Source organism: Sparassis crispa, assembly GCF_003851025.1.
Source record: "Sparassis crispa DNA, contig_000008F, whole genome shotgun sequence".
NCBI lineage: Eukaryota > Fungi > Basidiomycota > Agaricomycetes > Polyporales > Sparassidaceae > Sparassis > Sparassis crispa.
In genome coordinates, this window is record NW_020939755.1 from 1,435,340 (window position 1) to 1,454,082 (window position 18,743).

The 18,743-nt window shown below is 53.1% G+C and overlaps 7 protein-coding genes across 7 annotated transcripts; 3 read left to right on the forward strand and 4 right to left on the reverse strand.

The window, feature by feature from the left end:
- Positions 1-394: 394 nt before the first annotated feature.
- On the forward strand, positions 395-2,573 carry SCP_0904940 (hypothetical protein; the record flags this gene model as incomplete). The annotated part of the gene is made up of 5 exons (XM_027761727.1): positions 395-556; positions 746-1,257; positions 1,327-1,570; positions 1,628-2,426; positions 2,488-2,573. 5 exons carry the CDS (start codon positions 395-397, stop codon positions 2,571-2,573), a joined length of 1,803 nt encoding a protein of 600 aa, XP_027617528.1.
- Positions 2,574-2,714: 141 nt separating this feature from the next.
- SCP_0904950 (Argininosuccinate synthase) lies at positions 2,715-4,406 on the reverse strand (the record flags this gene model as incomplete). Its single annotated transcript, XM_027761728.1, has 9 exons — positions 2,715-2,787; positions 2,842-2,942; positions 2,994-3,652; positions 3,703-3,812; positions 3,861-3,943; positions 3,999-4,064; positions 4,115-4,174; positions 4,228-4,307; positions 4,358-4,406. 9 exons carry the CDS (start codon positions 4,404-4,406, stop codon positions 2,715-2,717), a joined length of 1,281 nt encoding a protein of 426 aa, XP_027617529.1.
- A 699-nt stretch (positions 4,407-5,105) lies between these two features.
- On the forward strand, positions 5,106-6,167 carry SCP_0904960 (Protein AIM2; the record flags this gene model as incomplete). Its single annotated transcript, XM_027761729.1, has 6 exons — positions 5,106-5,133; positions 5,218-5,244; positions 5,303-5,424; positions 5,482-5,799; positions 5,853-6,032; positions 6,093-6,167. 6 exons carry the CDS (start codon positions 5,106-5,108, stop codon positions 6,165-6,167), a joined length of 750 nt encoding a protein of 249 aa, XP_027617530.1.
- Positions 6,168-6,319: 152 nt separating this feature from the next.
- On the reverse strand, positions 6,320-8,018 carry SCP_0904970 (Protein HGH1 homolog; the record flags this gene model as incomplete). The annotated part of the gene is made up of 8 exons (XM_027761730.1): positions 6,320-6,472; positions 6,523-6,717; positions 6,784-6,937; positions 6,998-7,146; positions 7,203-7,535; positions 7,589-7,699; positions 7,751-7,939; positions 7,995-8,018. The coding sequence occupies 8 exons, from the start codon at positions 8,016-8,018 to the stop codon at positions 6,320-6,322; spliced, it is 1,308 nt and encodes a 435-aa protein (XP_027617531.1).
- A 178-nt stretch (positions 8,019-8,196) lies between these two features.
- Positions 8,197-10,486, forward strand: SCP_0904980 (predicted protein; the record flags this gene model as incomplete). Its single annotated transcript, XM_027761731.1, has 6 exons — positions 8,197-8,337; positions 8,395-8,479; positions 8,533-8,729; positions 8,784-8,992; positions 9,043-9,781; positions 9,830-10,486. The coding sequence occupies 6 exons, from the start codon at positions 8,197-8,199 to the stop codon at positions 10,484-10,486; spliced, it is 2,028 nt and encodes a 675-aa protein (XP_027617532.1).
- Positions 10,487-11,570: 1,084 nt separating this feature from the next.
- SCP_0904990 (hypothetical protein) lies at positions 11,571-13,112 on the reverse strand (the record flags this gene model as incomplete). Its single annotated transcript, XM_027761732.1, has 5 exons — positions 11,571-11,750; positions 11,804-11,850; positions 11,902-12,004; positions 12,053-12,274; positions 12,339-13,112. The coding sequence occupies 5 exons, from the start codon at positions 13,110-13,112 to the stop codon at positions 11,571-11,573; spliced, it is 1,326 nt and encodes a 441-aa protein (XP_027617533.1).
- Positions 13,113-13,976: 864 nt separating this feature from the next.
- Positions 13,977-18,625, reverse strand: SCP_0905000 (hypothetical protein; the record flags this gene model as incomplete). The annotated part of the gene is made up of 6 exons (XM_027761733.1): positions 13,977-14,764; positions 14,826-15,745; positions 16,489-17,792; positions 17,849-18,371; positions 18,428-18,524; positions 18,580-18,625. The coding sequence occupies 6 exons, from the start codon at positions 18,623-18,625 to the stop codon at positions 13,977-13,979; spliced, it is 3,678 nt and encodes a 1,225-aa protein (XP_027617534.1).
- Positions 18,626-18,743: the final 118 nt, after the last annotated feature.

Below are 18,743 nucleotides of genomic sequence, written 5' to 3' on the forward strand. Positions count from 1 at the left end.
AAACATAGATATCATGCTGTTCCAGCAAACAATGCCAGTTAAGCGAACGCGTCATACAATGAGGCAAAGATCGTCATAGTATGGACACTTACCACAGCCAGGGTCTCCGCCAAACCGACCGCCAGTGTGCCGGATGAACGTTCAAGGTGGTTTTGTTATAAAGAACGCGTTGTGTCGATTGTGAAAAGGCGGGGAGTTGAGAAAATGCTTCTCTGAGATCGTGTGGACTTTGTGGACGACCCCCCACGGAACGGTGTTCTGAGAAGAAGCCAAGCGCGTCGTCACGTTGTCGTGATTGGAACTGGAACATGTCAATCTAGCGCTTAGATCTTTCTCCATCTAATCTTATCTGCAACGCGCTCAATGTGACTGCTCTTCTTGATCACCAACTTTCATGCTCGACCACGGCATTCATCATGGCGAGGACGAGGCTAACGATGTATCCACGCTTCATACTTCAGAAGCTACCAATTTACTTGAAGATATCCCGGGCGAGATATTTCTCCACATCGCATCTTTTCTGGATGATATCGCTGACATTTTGGCATTGCGTATGGTCAGTATCTTTCTCATCACCGACTGTGCACCGATGCACGTAGACTTCCTGACCAAGAGACTCTAGCGTCGTCTGTTTATTATATTTTGCACAAGCGGCTCTAGTGTCTGGTTCTCCAATTCTACATGCACCGCTGTAACTACCGCTGCTCCATCTCGCTAATATGTGCTGGCAATTTTCAATAATCAGACATGCTCTGCAACATACCAACTCACCCACGACAAAGCTCTTTTCTTGTCCTTTTTGCGTTTTCAAAAGCGATTTCTTCCATTGCCTCCATCTTGTACCGATGAGGCCATCGTTGCGTTGTCTCTTCAAGAGGTCGAACGTCTAGTCGTCTCCGCACACCGCATAGACCGTACTTGGCTCCTTCCACGTCCACCTCCGCTTTCTCCCAACCTTCTACCGAAATTTAGCATCGAACGTGGATTCCATGGTGCGGATGGTGGTGGTGCCAAGACAATCCTGGGGATGGAGGTATTTCTGGAGAGATGGTTGCTTTGCGTGTATCAAGAGCGACTGGTAGAACTATGGGACCTGCACCCAGAAGGGATCTTGCCTGGGTCGTCGGAAACTGATGCAAACGGACATATTCAAACTGTCTGTTGCATGAGCGCGCAATTGAAGGGCGCAGGTCCATACTCATCCTCTTCGACGTGTCTGAACGATGACAATGATTCATTAATTCTTGCTGTCACTTCGTGAGTGTTTGCCTGACCTAGTTGTCCTTGGCAGGTAACGAAACTTGGAATGACTCATTCATATGCCAGTAACGAGGGTTGTTTGTTTCTCCGTATCCAGTTGCCCATCCCGTCCGTCAACGGGACCGCTGTGGAAGCCGGGATTGAGATCATAGTCGTTTTACCCATGCCAACACCCATGCTTCTGGTTCGCGCGCTCTATCCACCTGGTAACCTTGCCATCATATCTCACTCCAACTCGTTCATTCTACTGAACTGGGGAACAAGTGAGCGCTGGGAAGTGGATACTTCAAACCCAGATGAAGAAGAGTTGGTTAGTGCACTTGCAGGTATATTCTGACCCGTAATATCCTGATAGGAAGACAAACAGTGGAACGGCATCATAGGAGCAAAGTTCCTTTCTGCCCGCCATATATTGTGCATCAAAGTGCACTGTATCGAGCTGTGCACGCTCCCTGCTTTACCTTCGCGTTCGAAGACCACCCAGAGGGACACCATTCAACAGGAGGCGCGCATACGGGCACATGTCGTGACGTACACCCTGCCACGTACTACATTCCGAGGTGGATCGTTTTCCGCGCCGCACACGTTGTCGCAGCCAGACCCATCTCCTACTGAATGGTCTACTACACGCATGTCTATCTCATTCCTCGCATTCGACATCATACGCGGCCTCTTCCATTACCGCGTGTCCGTGGATCTCCCCTGTCCACCCATGTCTCCTCCGCCATCGTGCATTAGTAAAGAGGCTCCAGCACCGCCGCACATGGCTGTCTACCTCGTCGCTGCCCATCACATGGCTGTTCCCGCGGGCGCGTCAGCCAGTAGCCACAGTGGTTCCATGCGTGTTCCCCGGAGCGGCCTCACGCCGGGTTCCCGCGGATTCGTCACATCGTGTGTCCTTGGACAGACGGGGCGACGAGGCGTGTGGGTAGAGCGGCGGCGGGGTAGCGTCAGGAGGGGCATCGTGGGATTTGCCACTGCCCGAGACGCTCTCGAGGAGGATGGTCTCAATGAGCGCGCCACAAATGGCACGCAGCAGGCGGGCCAGATTGGTGCAACAGGAGGTACAGACGAGAGAGACAGCGACCCGAATTGGTGGGAAAACGGCGTTGAGCCGGGTATTGATGGACGGACTGTGTATGAGATTAATTCTTATGATCTGCGAGGTGTGTGGAATTTTTCGAATGTAAGAGAAGACCGACCTTCTAACCGATTGTCGTAATACAGACGATATTACTCACTGCGCCTTTGCAGAAGCGACTGGCAGAATTGTCCTTGGTACGAGGAACGGTCGGATACAGGTGCTTCGATGACCGTATAGATGCGAAAGAAGATCAGTTGTATTTTCGTCTACACAAGATTAGATTCTGCAGGCGGTTCATTTTTACAACACATCATTTCCTACCAAAACACAGAGCACGCATTGCCAATGCCAGCCTTTTAAATGTGACCGTTTACACGCGACTGCCGTAGACGTCTTTGGGCGTAACGCCAGCCTGGCCTTTACGGATGTTGGCTTGCGCCCACCTGAGAAGCTTTTTAAGATAAAAGTCCGGTATCAATGTACAATACGAAGCTCACTTTTTGATGCGAATGGACTCGATCTGGATGAAACCGGTCGTGTCAGTGGGCTCGAAACCGCCGAGCTCGTCCATGGACGACTGCTTCTCATCGTACAAGCCCTGCAGTGACATGTGGGAAGAAAGTTGACAAAGTAATGTACCCACACGAACCTCGTCTGATGACCGACCCTCCACCACGACATTGCCTTTGTAAAGCTTGAGCCTCACCACACCGTTAACGGTGCGCTGGCTGCTGGGGATCGCGCTGATCACGAATTCCCTCTCAGGCGTGAACCAGTGGCCGTTATACAATATCTTGCTGAGCTCGATTGTGACAAACTGGTCCCGGAGCGCACGGACATTGCGGTCGAGCGTGAGGCCCTCGATGTCCATATGCGCGATGCGGAGGATTGTCGCTGCGGGTGATTCGTAGCAGCCCCGTGACTTAACGCCAATGAAGCGGTTCTCGACGATGTCAATACGACCGATGCCATGCTTACGGGCTAGCGCGTTCAGTGCGTTGAACACGTCCACGGCATCCGTATACGTTTTGCCCTCCCCAGGCACCGTCACCTTCACAGGGAGACCGCGCTCAAATTGGATCGAGATGCGCTCCGGAATAACAGGTGCGTTCTCCGGGGCTGTGGTCAGCTTCCACATGTCCACAGGAGGTGTGGTGTCGGGATCCTCCAAGATGCCCGCCTCGTACGAGATGTGAAAGAGATTCTCGTCTGTCGACCAGGGCTTCGAGGCGGTCTGCTGAACAGGGATATTCTTTTCGGCAGCATAGGCTAGAAGAGCTTGTCGTCCAGGGAATCGATTGTAGAACTCTAAATGAGCGCGTTAACCATAGAGTTCATCATCAAATGGTCAAACCTACCGGGGATACGCCATGGAGCAACGACCTTGATATCGGGCTTCAGGCCGTAGAAAGCCAGCTCAAAGCGCACTTGGTCGTTGCCCTTCCCTGTGCATCCGTGCGATACAAAACTGTCGAGAAGTTAGAACGCAACCAAATTGTGAGTAGTGGAATCTTACTCGCAACCCTCCTTGTCTGCGATGGCCATCATGCCTCGAGCAATCACAGGGCGAGCGAGGGATGTACCCAATAGGTATACATTCTGCGAGACGCGTCCTGGATCTCAATAATACAGCAAACGTAGCAGAACGGCGAACCTCGTAGATACAGTTAGCTTGAACGGCGGGGTAGATAAGTTCGGTCACAAATTCACGCTTAAGATCCTATACTCGCAGTCACGTATTTGCACGGATCTTTACGATGATGAACGTACTTCGAGGAAAAACTTCTTGGCGCCCACAGTAAGCGCTTTCTTCCGTGCAGCCTCGAAATCCTAGCAGGGCATCGGCATGATATGACAGACAGCCTATGGGTGAGGTTGCTGACCTCCTCTTGACCAACATCGGCCATGAACGCGTAGACCTCATATCCCTGTTCGATCAACCAGGCAAGGATACAGGATGTATCTGATAGGCCATATCAAAACGTAGTTTCTGATCTACTCTGTGGGGCTTACCGAGACCCCCTGAGTAAGCAAGCAGAACGCGGCCCTTTTTCTCAGACATGGCGAATCGCAAGAGCTGACTGGAATATATGGTGAAGGAAGGATGCACAGTGACACAAGAGCAGACTTCGGAGTGGTGACTCGAAATTTCACTTCACGTGACCATGATCATCAGGCGTCGAAATCGACTTTTCAAATTTGTCTGCTGCAAGGTGACAGTGCTTGTCGAATCGTCGACCAAGTTGCTTGATCAGAGATACTACGTACCTGCTGCACATACTTACCCACAAAGGAGGACCTGCCGTGTATTCTGTCTCTTAACATTCTGTCTTGTCAATGCATACCGGATGGGCTTGATCAGTGTGAATAAACACTCCGAGGCTCGAGAAGTTATAATTAGGACCTGTGTCCCGGATCCATTCGCCGAATGGACTCGTCACTCGGCCAGTCATTCTGAACAGATTATCAGGTCCATTGTCAGCGATCGAGTTACTTCCCAGGAGCTGATGGACCTGTGTCCCGGATCCATCTCCCGAATGGACGCGTCACTCGCCAGCCGTTCTGAACATCGTAAACAAGCACACGTAAACCTCTGCAAATCATATGGTTACCGGGCGAGCCCGGTGTCACTGGTGTACTCTATATATGAAGTCACTGGGCGTGGTGCCATCGCCACATTCACCTCGAGCAATCACCTCGTCGAACTGCAGAATACCTCGGCTTAGCTCGACAGCTGTGAAACAATTCGCTCTGGTCCATCATGAGCATGTGCGCAGATTGTTTCCGCGGTATGTATCTCCTCGAGACTTCAACGAGAAACGCAACTTGACTTGCATCAACGTTTTGTGTGCCATCGCACCTGACATCGATAGGTGTCCGTCATGAGGGCGAGCCCGAAGGTAAAAAGATCCCTCCAGATCCATAATGGCCTCTGAGATCTGATGCGTGGCGACTCAGGTAAGATCGAACAGATTGGAGGCATCGAGTGCTACGTCGCCACGCCTTCCGTTGATTATGCGAAGGACAAGGTCATCCTCTTCTTGACCGATGCGTTTGGAATCCCTCTGATAAACAACAGGGTATGTGAAATCTTAGAAGTGAAAATTTGTGCTTACTAGGAAGCTCCACATGTTCAGCTCTTAGCGGACGATTTTGCGCGCAACGGATTCAAAACGATCATCCCTGACTTGTTCAACGGTGACCCGATTGATGCGGCAGCGTTCGAATCTCCCGGCTTCGATTTCCTACCCTGGGTGGCCAAGCACCCTCCTATCGCGACCTCAGCAATAGTTGAGAAAGTTGTGAAGGTTTTAACGGAGAGCGGGGTAACGCGCATTGGAACGACGTCATACTGTTTCGGTGCTCAGGCCGCGTTCTACCTGGCGCGTGCCAACATCAGTCGTGTAACAGTGCTTAGTCATCCGTCTGCCCTAGACGTTCCCGCAGATTTGGAGGTGCGTGCGGGACCTTTTCCTTGACCTCGTCTACCATTGGGTCTTTGTCACAGAGCTATCACGCAAAGTCGAAGGCGCCCCTTCTGATCAATAGCTGTGAGGTCGATCCGCAATTTGGTCCAGACCGTCAAGCTGTCGCAGATGAAATCTTCGGCAGCGGGAAGTTTGCTCCTGGTTACCAGAGAACGTACTGGGAAGGCTGCGTCCATGGCTTTGCTGTCCGTGGCGATCTGGTGCGTCGAATCTTGCCCATAATCACCGAGAATGTAAACACATTCTCATGTACTCCGCAGAGTGATCCGAAGGTGAAGGCCGGGAAGGAGGGATCGTTCAAAGCAACCGTTGAATTCTTTGCGAAGTACCTTTGATGTCTTGCGACTTTGATGACTGATCCAAGCCGTAGTAGCGGACTTCGAAGCAATGTACTCTTAAGTTCAGTGACGCGATATTCAATATGCTGAGATGTGTCCTGTCAGGCTCGCGATTAAAACTTCCAACAGCGAAATCCACACGAGACGTGTTATATCTCCTCGATTCTATTGTCTTCATCATCGTCATCAACTTCATTGATCCTTGCACTTGACTCCAGGGCTGGTATTTGGCCGCCTTGCGCAGTATCCGGCCCTTCATCCCTCTTCAGAAGGTTGACTAGACGCTCAACGTGCTCCGATACCTGATTAAACATCAGCCTAGGTTTACCCCAATAGTAGACATGCTATTCGCCTCGTCCACTTCCTCGTTCTCATGAAGGGCTCGGATGACCTCGTAGACGCCGTTATTCCTGAGATGATCTCGCCCCCATCTCGTGGTGGAAAGCAGTAGTAGAGTCTCCACGTGTGTCAAACGAAGCACTGGGTCTGGCTCGCGCTTTTTGGTTGGAGGAAGGAATTGGAGAGCCGGAGGAAGGAGCTCTTGGTCCTGACGATTATGGAAGAATTCATTATGCACGACAGAAAGGTATTACTAAGGATGAGCAACACGAACCTCGAGGTCAAACTCTTCAGGACCGGCCAGAGGAAGTAGAACATATGGCAGGATGTCTAAGCCTAGTGCTTCCAATGTTGACGGCGGAATTGTTACACGAGTCGAATCGGGGGATAGCAGAGCATGGTGAGCTTGCACATAGAATGCGCAATTTCTACGGAAGGTATAACTCAGCATAGACTTCGGATAATTCCTTTCCTGAGATGATACATACTTTATGGTAGAAGCGACGCCACCTCTTCGTATTGTATCCTTGTGTTCTGTAAAGACGAGAAGCTTGGATAACGGGTACTCGTGATTCCCGTCAGACTTGGTTGGGTCGGCAGGTCTGGGTGTCATGAAAAACATTCGTCCAGGAGTAGTCTGACAAACGACAAGATGTCGCGGTGCAAGATTTAAAATTCTTAGCAAGTACTTACGATACTCAAATTTGCGAATACACTGGATAGGAAATGCAGATCACCTCTGCGCAGTCGCTTGTCCACGTCTTCGGTTTCAGCCGCAACTGCGCCTTGTACAAATGCGTCGACGAGTAAAGGTAGGGCTAGTACATCTTGAGGTTCTCCGGGAGGGTAAGGTACAGGAGCTGGACACGTCCCGCAGCGAGATTGCACAGGGAAATACATGATTGGAGATTTTGGGTCGGGTAGCATAGACACATTGAGAGATAGTAGTGCTGAACATGTGGCCGCCGATACCGTCAGATTTGAGAGAAGCATTGAGGCAAGGTCTGCTAGAGTGGATTGGAAATTCTGTAGTTTCGTTGTTTCAAGACTCGACAGTGCGGAGAAATAAATCGGCCTACAAGAATATAAGATACGAGAAACCCAAAAAATGACGGCTCTGAGAGGGATCCGACTAGTAGCGAATTGTCGGAAAGATTCACGAGTGCACGAAAGGCATCGTGAGCAGTTGCCTGGACCGGTGTAAGAAAGTATTGCTATAAATTGTCGGACACCGAAGATACCAGCTGATCGCGACATAAGAGCTTTAGATCCCTTACTACATCGCTGTCTTGAGCTCGTTGTAGGCCCCCTGCTGGCAACCCGGACAGGAATATGTCTCGATGAGGGGATCCTTTGGGCGTCTGACCAAGCAGGTTGGATAGAGCAATTTGGCGAACTTGTGGGTTTTTATCATGGAGGAATGGGATAAGCTGAGAGTAAATTTCAGCAGCTATATTTCATTGTCATCCTCGCTAGGTCACTCACCTCTTTGAGTTGGTCTTCCGACATACGAATGACTCGTTCTTGCAGTGTTCCACAATTTCCATGCCGGGCGAATTATCTACTGATCGTCTTACGTAATGCAAGCGCGTGAACGTGACTGGCGCGACTGGAAGGTGGCACTGCTTACGCTGCTCCCACCGTAACATTCTGCAAGCACTAGCTGTCGTTCCATGTACCGAGAAAAATGGTGTCCTATAACATTACTCGTGAAGTGGAGCGGCTACTCGAAACATACAAATCGTCTCCGCCTTCCTTCATAGTGAAGCTGGAACGCCAACATTGGTATGTGAACGAGAACAAGTTCACATACAACCACCAACTCGCGGTCAGACCACTTGTTGAACTTGGCAGAGTGACCATTCTGAAGGTACTGCGTCGATAGCCTTTGTTAGATGACATTCGGGCGCAGCGCATACCTGTGGATTTCTTGGAGCTTTTCGACTCTGTCGGACTTCCCTTCTACGATGGTTTGCCCTGTCACTTTCCTTCTTTCGTTCGAAAACGCTGAATGTGTCTTTAGGATGCATGATCGTGGAACTTCATGATTTTCGTTCCCCAACAAGGGCCTCAGATAAAGACATCAAGGAGCCCGTTAAGACACGGGTGGTCCTCAGTCCGAACGGAGAAACTCTCTGGGCAGATATCTGTCTTCTGAACCAGAAGACGGGCAATACATGGACAGGCTATGATGCATTGGAAGTTGAAGCTCGTCTCTTGGTGCGTCGTTTTTCACTAGGCATCTATTACAACGAGCTCACATATTGGTCGTAGCTGGCAACATCGCCGCCCCTATGTCTCGATCCTGATCCTCACTTAGCCCGTGTAGCAAATAATATCCTGAGGACATCAATACCTACCCCTCCGCTGTCCTTGAAGCGGAAGGCCGGTGCTGCAGAGCTGGAAGAAGACCCGAGCGGGAAGGCACGTCGGGAAAAACTGATGCAATACATGAACCCTCGAACTGGCAATGGTGTTCCAAAGTGAGTGATTGTCATTACAGACAACGCTCAAACCTCACCTTGCATGTCAGTTATGGCATATTGGATGCCATACGGCGCACGAACATGGCAAGGCAGATACCGGCAGCAGCCCCTCCGCATCCTGCCACTATTCCTACAATGCCCGTGCAGGTACCAGGTGCCCCTGTACAAGTACAGGGGGTTCCGGTGCAAGCACCAGGAGTGCCCGTGCAAATGGCCGTAGCGCCAAGCCAGGTGCCAACAGCTGTACCGACGCCTGCTCCCGCACCTATGCCGACCCCGACACCTACCCCGGCGCCTTCGCTCGCACCAGGTTCAGCAGCTTTCTCACATACAACACCGGTATCTGCTTCCACTCCCGCTCCCACGGTCACTACTCCACCTGTAAACGTAGAAGCAAAGAAGAAGGCGAAGAAAACGGAAGCAGCACCATCGCCTCGTGTGACGAGGACCTCGGCAACACCTGGAACAACTTCAGTTCCACTACCTATACCACCACATTTACAAACATATCCAGCCCACTTCCAAGCTCATATACGAACTCCGCCGCCGCCATCACAGTCTCCTCATCCAGCAACCCCCTCAACTCCCGGACGTAGTTCTACCGGAGTGGAGACCCGACCACCTTCAAGGTTGCAACAATTGCCGACCCAAACGAATCAGCATATACAGCCTGTACAACCCCAGCAACATGCAGCTCCGACACAGCCTCAGCAAGCCATTGCCGCCTATCAGCCTCACACACCCGCAGCCAACTACATCGCGCAAGCCCCTTACGGCAAGAAAAAGGTGTGGTACCCAGTGCCTCTGTTGTTAAAAATATCTAAAGCTGCACAGGCTGCACAGGCCGCACAGCCAGGGACAGTCCCATCACAACCTCAAGCCATCCCTTACGCTCAAATCATGTACCACTATTCGACCTACCAGCACCAGCAGCAACAGGTTGCTGCCGCACAGCAACGCCTGCAGAGCGCAACGCCAGTCGCGCGCAGTCCTATGGCTGCTAGTCAGCAAGGCACTCCCCAACGCAGCAGTCCGCTGGTCACAAACCAGCCCCCGGTTGCCCGGTCGCCGATGCCTACCGCCGCGCAACAAAGTGCGCAAGCGACTCACGCACAGCAGCAACATATGTACAACTATGCCCTACAAGGCCAGTACGGCCCCGCTGCGCACATGCGTCCCATGGCGCATCCTCAGATGCAACATCATATAGCGGGCGGCGGTGTACAGGCTGGCGGTGCGACAGCGCTGCAGCAAGGGGCGCAGATGACCATCCAGGAGCAGACGCAGGCTGCACAGGCGCAAATGCTCGCTCAGTACCCACAGCTCTACGCGAACTACCCGCATATGCAAGGCAGGGTGCCTTACTGGCCCATGGGTGTTGCCAGTGGGCGAGGTGCACCTGTTCCAAATCAAGCCGCTCAGATGGCGCACGTGCAGCAGATGCAGCTCGCCGGGAACAAGGCCGCACAAGGAGGAATTCAAGGATCATGAAGCCCTTGTATGATATTGTATCTCTGGATCATTCACCACGTAGGAGTATTTAGTGTAATGTGTTCGTGGACGTCCGCCAGGGCCGTATGTCATATACCCTCCACAGTTAATTGTGTACATTTGTATTGTACTGCAATCCTTACTATCCTCATACGTGAGATTCGTAGTAACATCCGCGTTCCCATGCACGTGGCTCCCTGACAGGCTTCTCCAGATCTGCCAGGGGTCGGAAGCTAACAGTGGCGCAAGACGCGTCTGGAAGGCGAATTGCACCACGAAGCACTTGCCACGTAAATCGTCTGACCTAACGCACGTAGAGCAGCTGCAAGGTCCTTCCTCGGACAATGGAGCGCACGATGCTTTGTGAGCCACATATCCCACCTAACTCCACCGAATTCGCCCTTCGCAGAAAGATAGACCTCCACTTGCTTAACGGCGATGCAAGCCGCCAGTATCCCGACCTCGTCTCAAAGGTTACGCGTCTCGTAATGCTGACGTTGGCCGTAGGGCACTGTCAGCCTGGTGCGACCATCAATCAGACAATTAGGGGGGGAAATCTTCGCATGGACGTACTTACTGCGATACGTGTCGGGGACGCGCCGTGCTTATCGTACAGTCTACCAGCGTATGGCGTGCTGGCATTTGTCCACCTGCCATGTCTCACAAGCTCAGCGCTCAGCACTTAACTCGGAGGGCAACCGGTGCGACAGCGGGCAGGCTGCGCGATCGTAACAATAAGAGGTCATGGACTTCTGCTGCCGATCCGCCCATGAGGCGATAAGACATGAATGTAGGTAGTAGCATCATGGGTATCGGACCGACTAGAACAATAAAGATTGAGCGCGTGGGGGCAGACGCTTTTAACATAGACGAGCTGGTTAGGCAAGCCCCTGACAATTATGTAGACCTGGATAAGTACATCGATGAGCGCTGCACGACGGTGAGACACGAATTTTGCGCGACGCACTTAAGACCCTAAGTTTACAGAGCAAGATGGCCAAAAAACAGAAACAGCATGAACAGCAAGACAGAAGATGCACTGAGCAGCAGTCCCGCGAACCTCCACAGAAGACTCCGCGCGGTATCACTCTCGCCCACCGTACCCTTCGCTGCGGCGGTCTTGGGAACCGTATGAATCGTCATCGTCGCTGCCGCCTTCGTTGCTTGATACTTGTGCGGATTCGTCGACGGGTCCCTGCATACCTGAGTTCCCTTGTAGCGTACCCCGCGTACGCGCCTGATCACCTCGGCTGCGCTTCTTAATCTGTTGTCCGTGTGAATTGGCTGTGTACGACATGCGAACAATTAAACACCCACAAGCTTAGCGTAGACTAGTCCACATGCATTGCATAGGGTACGTGGACCTAGGAAAAGGATATTAGACCGTAAGCATATAAATCTCGAAATACACTGACCCATAGGGCCTCGTCGCCATTCTGGGGTAGACGTCGCACCGCAACCTAAACATGTCTGCCCTTCTGTACCGGGTTGAGTCTCTGCTTGCTCAAGAGCCGCAGGCTGTTCGCAATCAGCGTGGGTGCATGAATCGTTGAGACGTAAACCTACCTGATGCCCCTGGCCATCAGGCTCTTCTGGACTGCGGTCATTTGCTCGAGGGGGCTCTGGAGGAGAGAGCTTGCTGGCGGTATCCAAGGTCTGCACACCATATGTGGCAGCCTGTAGCATTCGGTCCATATTCTCGGGCGAGGGTGCAGAACGGGTAAGTGATGGATCTTGCTGCATCAATGCTGATGCAGTATTCATTACAAGACGATACGAATCTAATAACTTGCGTGATTGGATTCTGGTGTCAGGCCAAGTAATGTGTGTCTGAGCACAATGAGCGAGTCACCTTAAAAAAGTCCAATCCGAGAGGAGACGGCGGTGGAAGCGCAGAGGCGGGTGCGGGGGCAGGAGCGGGCGGAGGCAGAGGATCATTCTCCCTGGTTTTACGTACTTTAGGCGGCGGAGCGGCTTCTGGCGCCCGAGCCGGTCGCTCTTCGTTGCGACTAACATCCGGTCTCGAGGGGCCTGCGGCCGGATATGGGCGATGCTCACTAGATGAACTCGGCGACATTTCCGGTCGGGCACCTCCAGCATAAGATGCTTCCTGACTTGGTGGAACATGGGACGGGGGGAGAGGAGGAGGGTAGTGAGGCCAACTCTCGCCTGTCCATTGCCCTGACGGTTGAGGAGCCACACCGTAGGGTGGTGGAGGATATGGCGGCTGCGTAGGGTAGGAAGGAGGGGGAGGCGGATTGTATGGTTGAGAAGGTTGGTGGGGAGAATGGGCTTGGGAGGACGCGGAACGGACTGTGGCCCGTGAAGAATTCTGTTGCTGCTGAAATTGTGGAGGCTCGTACTGTGCATAGGGGGGGTAATTAAAGGAAGGCGAAACTTCCTGAGAGTTAGGATAGGCGTAGCGGCTATCGGACGCCATTTGGGACGAGGAAGACTGGGCTGGTTGAGGAGACGGTTGGTACGCGGTATCGCTAGTGGCTGGCCGTGTATCTGGGTTCAACGCGTTGTTAAGGGACGTGTAGGACACGACTGGATTCGGTTGGGCAGAAGCACTGGAGGGAGGAACGGGGACCTGTGAGCGGTCGAAATGGTAGAAGGGAGGCATGAGAGGGACAGATGGAGGAGAACGGCATTTATCGAAAGTTGGTGAAAGGAACGGCAGCTGGGAAGACGCTAGAAGAAAAAGAAGAGGAGCATGAAGAGAGAAAATGCCAACGTCGAGTGCAAGACAAAGTGGGGCAGCACAGGGGGACGCGAAGGATGCTGCTGATTGTGCATCAAGCAGCGAGCGACGCCAACCCCGATCGGCAGATCTGACGAGGCGAGCGCACGGTAAGGAAATCAGGTACTTACGTGCACTCAGCAGTTTTCTGCTCGTCTCCTCGCCCGAACGAACGCGTGTTCCAAGTCCTGCGTTGCCAGTTGCTCGTCGGTGGCCGTTCCAAATTCACACTGTCGCCAATTGAGCTACCGCCGGAATACTCGTTAGCGCCCACCACCGAGGCCGCACCTGCCAGTGCTACCTTTGTAATCTCTAGATCTCGCGCACGCACTGCGCTCCCGACCTTTACCGGTCACTTTGTCCAGATGTAATGTCGGTGAGCTCTTGCTACTCCAGTTACTCGCTGTGTTGTATGCCGTTCTTTCTGGGTTCAAACAGGGTTCGAACACAGAGAATCGGAGAAGCTGTCATCCCCATTGTCCGGATCATGTGATCATGGCTGGCACAAGTGGTAACTTATGAATCTGATGTGGCATGCATCACGCAAACCCATCAACTGAAATTCATTTAATCATTAGCTTTCAAGCTTTCTCGCACCAGTCCGCGAACCTGCCACATAAACGTGAACGTTTGAACGCAGGTAAGGAAAGAGTCATCAATCAAGCCATGCTTGTTATTATCCAATGCGTACATGGGTATGCAGATGTTAAACTCTACCGTGCATGTATGTCCGTGAGAGATTGGCGATTATCCCAATGCAGATGCGGTCATGCTGTGCCCTCCGCGGTCCCTCTCCTCCTTATATCTAGCCTGCTTGCCAGCCACAGGCGTATTATCTCCACCCGCAGGAACGTCGTACCCAGGGTATACCTCCTCGTTCACAGGCGTGTTCTTGCCCGGCGCAATCGCCGGACCGGTTCCACTGGCTGCGGCTGCAGCACGCTCTCTGGCACGTCGCCGCCGCCTCAGGATCTTCTTCCGGTTCCTTACCGCACGCTGGTACCCCAACTCATCTCCATAGAATAGGCCATATTCACAGAAGGGGCATATCCACTCGTCGGCCGGATCGCTCAGTGTCGACACGGGTGTGACCACCCGCTCGGAGCCCTTGCGCCGCCGTGGAGGTATCTCTGCGGAAAGAAATCGGAGAGGAAGGGGGCTGACGAGATTCTGGTTATTGACACTGGCCTTCGCTGTGTTTGCCTGACCCTGGCTAGGGAGGCGAGAAGGAACATAGTTGCGTAGATGATGTGGGTTCGAAGCATTAGCCAGCGCAGAGCGCTTTTTCTTCTTGCCGCCTCGATCCTTCCCGCTCGAGGGCGATTGATCCAAACTACCAGCGTTCGGATCTGCACCGCCCCTTCCGCGGCCCTGCTTGGACGTATCATTGCGTTTAGCAAAGGGGCCGTTATTAAGAGCTGCGGCTGCTTGCTTTGCAGCCTCGGCAGCCTTAGCAGCTTGCCGAGCGAGCTCCTGCTCAAACCGAGCGTGAAGGACAGCTACCTCCTCTTTCGTCGCAATGAGACGGTCGGACGCTATACATTAGGTCAAATCTGTCAGACTGGCTCTTTAGATAAAATAGGTCCTGCCACTCACCTGCACTGTGGCATACAAATGAAAAATCTGACAAAGGTAGAGCGGCCTCGCGGTTATCTGGCAGCGAAGGGATCGAAGCATGGAAGGCACGATATGCTCGAGCGAGGCGAGGGCCTCTCCGGCGAGACAGCCGCATCCTCACAAGCTTGGGGTCACCAAGGAGTCCAGCAGTGGTGAATGGATGACTACCCGAAAGCGCTTGATCGAGGGCGAGCGTGTCCCCGTGCGACAGCGCTCCAAGTACGGCAGCCAACTGACGTTTGCGGCTCTTCAGCATCTCTTTGTGCTGCAGCCCCGCTAACGTCGCCTTGGACATCTTCCCCTTCTTCTGCGCCAATGTCCCGGGGGATGATTGCGGTGGCTGGCCACCGACGACGTCGTAGTCGCGATCCGAGCGAGCGCCTGTGGGGATGGCCCGGTCGGTGGGTTCCTCGTCGTCTCCAGCGTTGCCCGACGTCTCATCATGCCCGTGGAGTGAGCCCGACATGTTTGCCGGCACCTTCCTCTTCTTCGTGTTCCCAGGCTGCTGCAGGTGATCGATGTAATCCCCATCGCCGGAATCGTCATCTTCGTGGCCTCGCGGGTCTCCCAGACCATACATGCCGCCCAGGTTGAGCGGTGTAGAGGTGTGCGAGTTCGTATCGCCTTTGAAGAGGTCCTGCACGCCACCGAGCACCGGCATGTAGTACGACTGCAGGGCCATTTGCGCCGTGAGGGCGTCCGCATGAGCAATCAGCTCTTCCGTAGTGGTGCAGGAGTCGAGCATGGTTGGAGCGGAGGGAACGATGTTCTCTGCATCATCATGCGGGAGCGTTTCCGATGTCCGCCTGCGCTTCGGGAGAGGCTTTACTCTTCTCAAAGGCGGAAATTCGGGGACGTCGAAGATGGGCGAAAGCGCTCGATACATGACTTGCTGTAGACTACAGGGGCAAGATTAGTGTCTTCAATTCAAGCTGAGGGAGAATCGGAACAAAAGGCTGACTTGATGGTTGAAGTTATGAGTAGAAATGAGAAGGAAAAAGAGAGGCGGTGGCTCTGTGGCCACGCAAGAAAGGACACGCTAATTCGGCCGGTGCCATAGGCACCTCCACTGCCGGGCGATCAAGATTCACGATATTTCATCCGAAACCACAGTCCACTTGGTCACACAACTGCCCCACAAATTACAGCAAATAGACAACGAAACCATGTAGAAGATGCTAGACTAGACTACGTTACAAGATGTGCGATGCTCTAACAGATTGTCTCGTGATGCTAGGATATAGAGAATGTCCGACTGCGCGTCGCAATAAATCAGGGTATCGCGAAACGAAGACCGACACTACCAGTCTGCTCATGCTTGTGAGGATGGCCCTCAACGTCTATAAGAAAAGGGATGCTGCCACGCAAGTGGAGGCGTATGTGAACGCCCGACTATTGAAACAAAGGCGAGATTAGGTGGGGCCCTACGATAAACGATGAGCAGATAATGCAACGAGACGAGAGCAGCGCATAGTCCAGGGGTCGGGAAAGGGAGAAAGACGAGGCCTTTGGGATTTTGTGAAGTTTTCAAGGACATAGGACGATATGACGACGATGTCGAGGGATGACATTCGTGTTCAACATGGAGGACATAGAGCATAGAGGGGGAATGCATGTTGAATCAGCCAGATGGAGGATTTACCACCAGCTTCCACCTCCACCTCCGCCTCCACCTCCGCCACCGTAACCAGAACCGCCATAGCCGCCGTACTGAGTCGGTCCACCGTAGCCGGCTGCGCCACCACGACCACCGTACCCGCCGCCGCTGTAGCCTCCACCGGCTCCACCGGCTCCACTAGCCCTGAAGTCCCGAGCAGTTGAGGAACGACCTCCACCACGGCCACCGCGACCACGGCCACCACGCATGCCGCCGCCAAAGGCGCCCTCGTGCGCAACGGTCTCAAGCCAAGGAGGAACCTCCTGGTTGGCCTCGCGGAGGAGTTCTAATAGGTCTCGAACGATGTTGCGGTTGCCACGATTGAAGAAGGCGGTCGAGACACCAGTGTTACCCGCACGTCCGGTACGACCGATACGGTGGACGTAGTCGTCAATATCGGAAGGAAGGTCATAGTTGACGACGTGAGTAACGTTGGGAATATCCAGGCCACGAGCGGCGACTGCAGTGGCGACCAAAATGGGTGTGCGACCGCTACGGAAAGTTTGCAGAGCCGTCTCACGTTCGCGCTGGGTACGGTCGCCGTGGATGGACGTCGCCGGGAGGTGATTGGCAAGGAGAAAGTCGGACAGCATGTCTGCCATTCGTTTTGTCTCGACGAAGACGAGCGTCAAACCGCCTTCGCCACCGACATGCGCCGAGAGCACATCAAGCAGAACGGAACGTTTGTCATTATCTTCCACGTATTCGATCTTCTGCGTGATATTCTCTGACGTGGAACCGACACGACCCACAGATAGGAAAACGTAGTCCTTCATGAAGTCTCTCGCGAGCATCTGGATGTCGCGAGGGAAGGTGGCACTGAACATGAGGGTCTGGCGGTCCTGTACACCTGGCATGTCCTCGCCCTGGACGATACGGCGAATCTGGGGCTCGAAACCCATGTCAAGCATGCGGTCGGCTTCATCCAGAACGAGGTAGCGAATGTTGGCGAGACTGATGCGCCCGCGCTCGATTAAGTCGACCAGACGACCTGGAGTCGCACTGAGGAGATCACAACCGCGCTCGATTAGGCGAAGTTGTTGATTGATGTCTGCTCCACCGTAAACAACGGCAGGGCGGACCCATGAACGATAACAGAACTTGCGAGCCTCCTCGTGAATTTGGCTCACCAGTTCGCGAGTAGGAGCAAGAATTAAGGCGGTAGGGAAAGCCTTGCGAGTACGACCATAGCCACCGCCCTGCGAGTCGGCTGGAGGGGCGCGAGGACCATTAGTGAATGAAGCCGATAGAATTGGGAAAAGGAAACCGCCTGTTTTCCCAGAACCAGTCTATGAAACGCAGAATGTTAACAAAAGGAACTCACACGGGTTACTTGCCAACTTACCTGAGCACAGGCCATGAGGTCTCTGCCGAGAGCAACGATAGGGATCGAGTACTTTTGCACCGGGGTCGGTGTAGCGTAACGAGCGAAACCGATGTTCTCCAAGAGAACAAGATCTAGCGGGGGGTTCGTGAAGGCCGTCACAGGCTCTGGCACGCCAGCACCTGTCGCCTCGACAGGAATCTCATCGTACTTTTCAAAGTTGATGCCAGTGTGCAGCTTGGAGGGATCGTCGTCGTCTCCGAACAGTTCCTTCTCCATGCGGACATTTCGACCACCGGGAATATGGACACCGTCCCGCCAAACACCATACCCAAAAGTCTCCCGTTGTCCGTCTCCTCTCGGGGTATGTCCAGTCCAATTGCTGGTAGGTTGGGCGCCCCATCTGTCCCCGCCTGCAGCCCCTCCCCTGCCGCCGACTGCACCACTGGCAGTTCTATCATACTGTCCGCCTCTACCTCCACCATAACCGCGGTTTGGAGGAGTGGATAAAGGAGTGGATGAGCGGGAGTCGTTCCAGCCGTCCCTAAAGAGAATGTCTTTCAGCAAGAACATCCAAAGTAAGTCGACAACTTGACATACCCGTTAGTAGGAAGGGTGGGACTAGATGCAGCCCGCTGCGAACTCCTCAAATGAGGAGGAACATAGGCTGATTTCGTGCCGTTTATACCAAGAGAAGCTGAGGATTTGGTCAGCTGCTTTGCTGCACGTCACAAAAAATAGAAGGCACCCACCAAACTGATTCTCTAGGCCAGTACCATTGATGATTCCATTTGTCATATTAATGGGAAAGCGAAAAATGGGAGACTTTGATGTGGAAATGCGTTATCGTCTATAAAGCCTTGAGCTAGAAACGAGATGATGGTGGTTCACCTGAAAGGCGATTTGAAGAAATTTG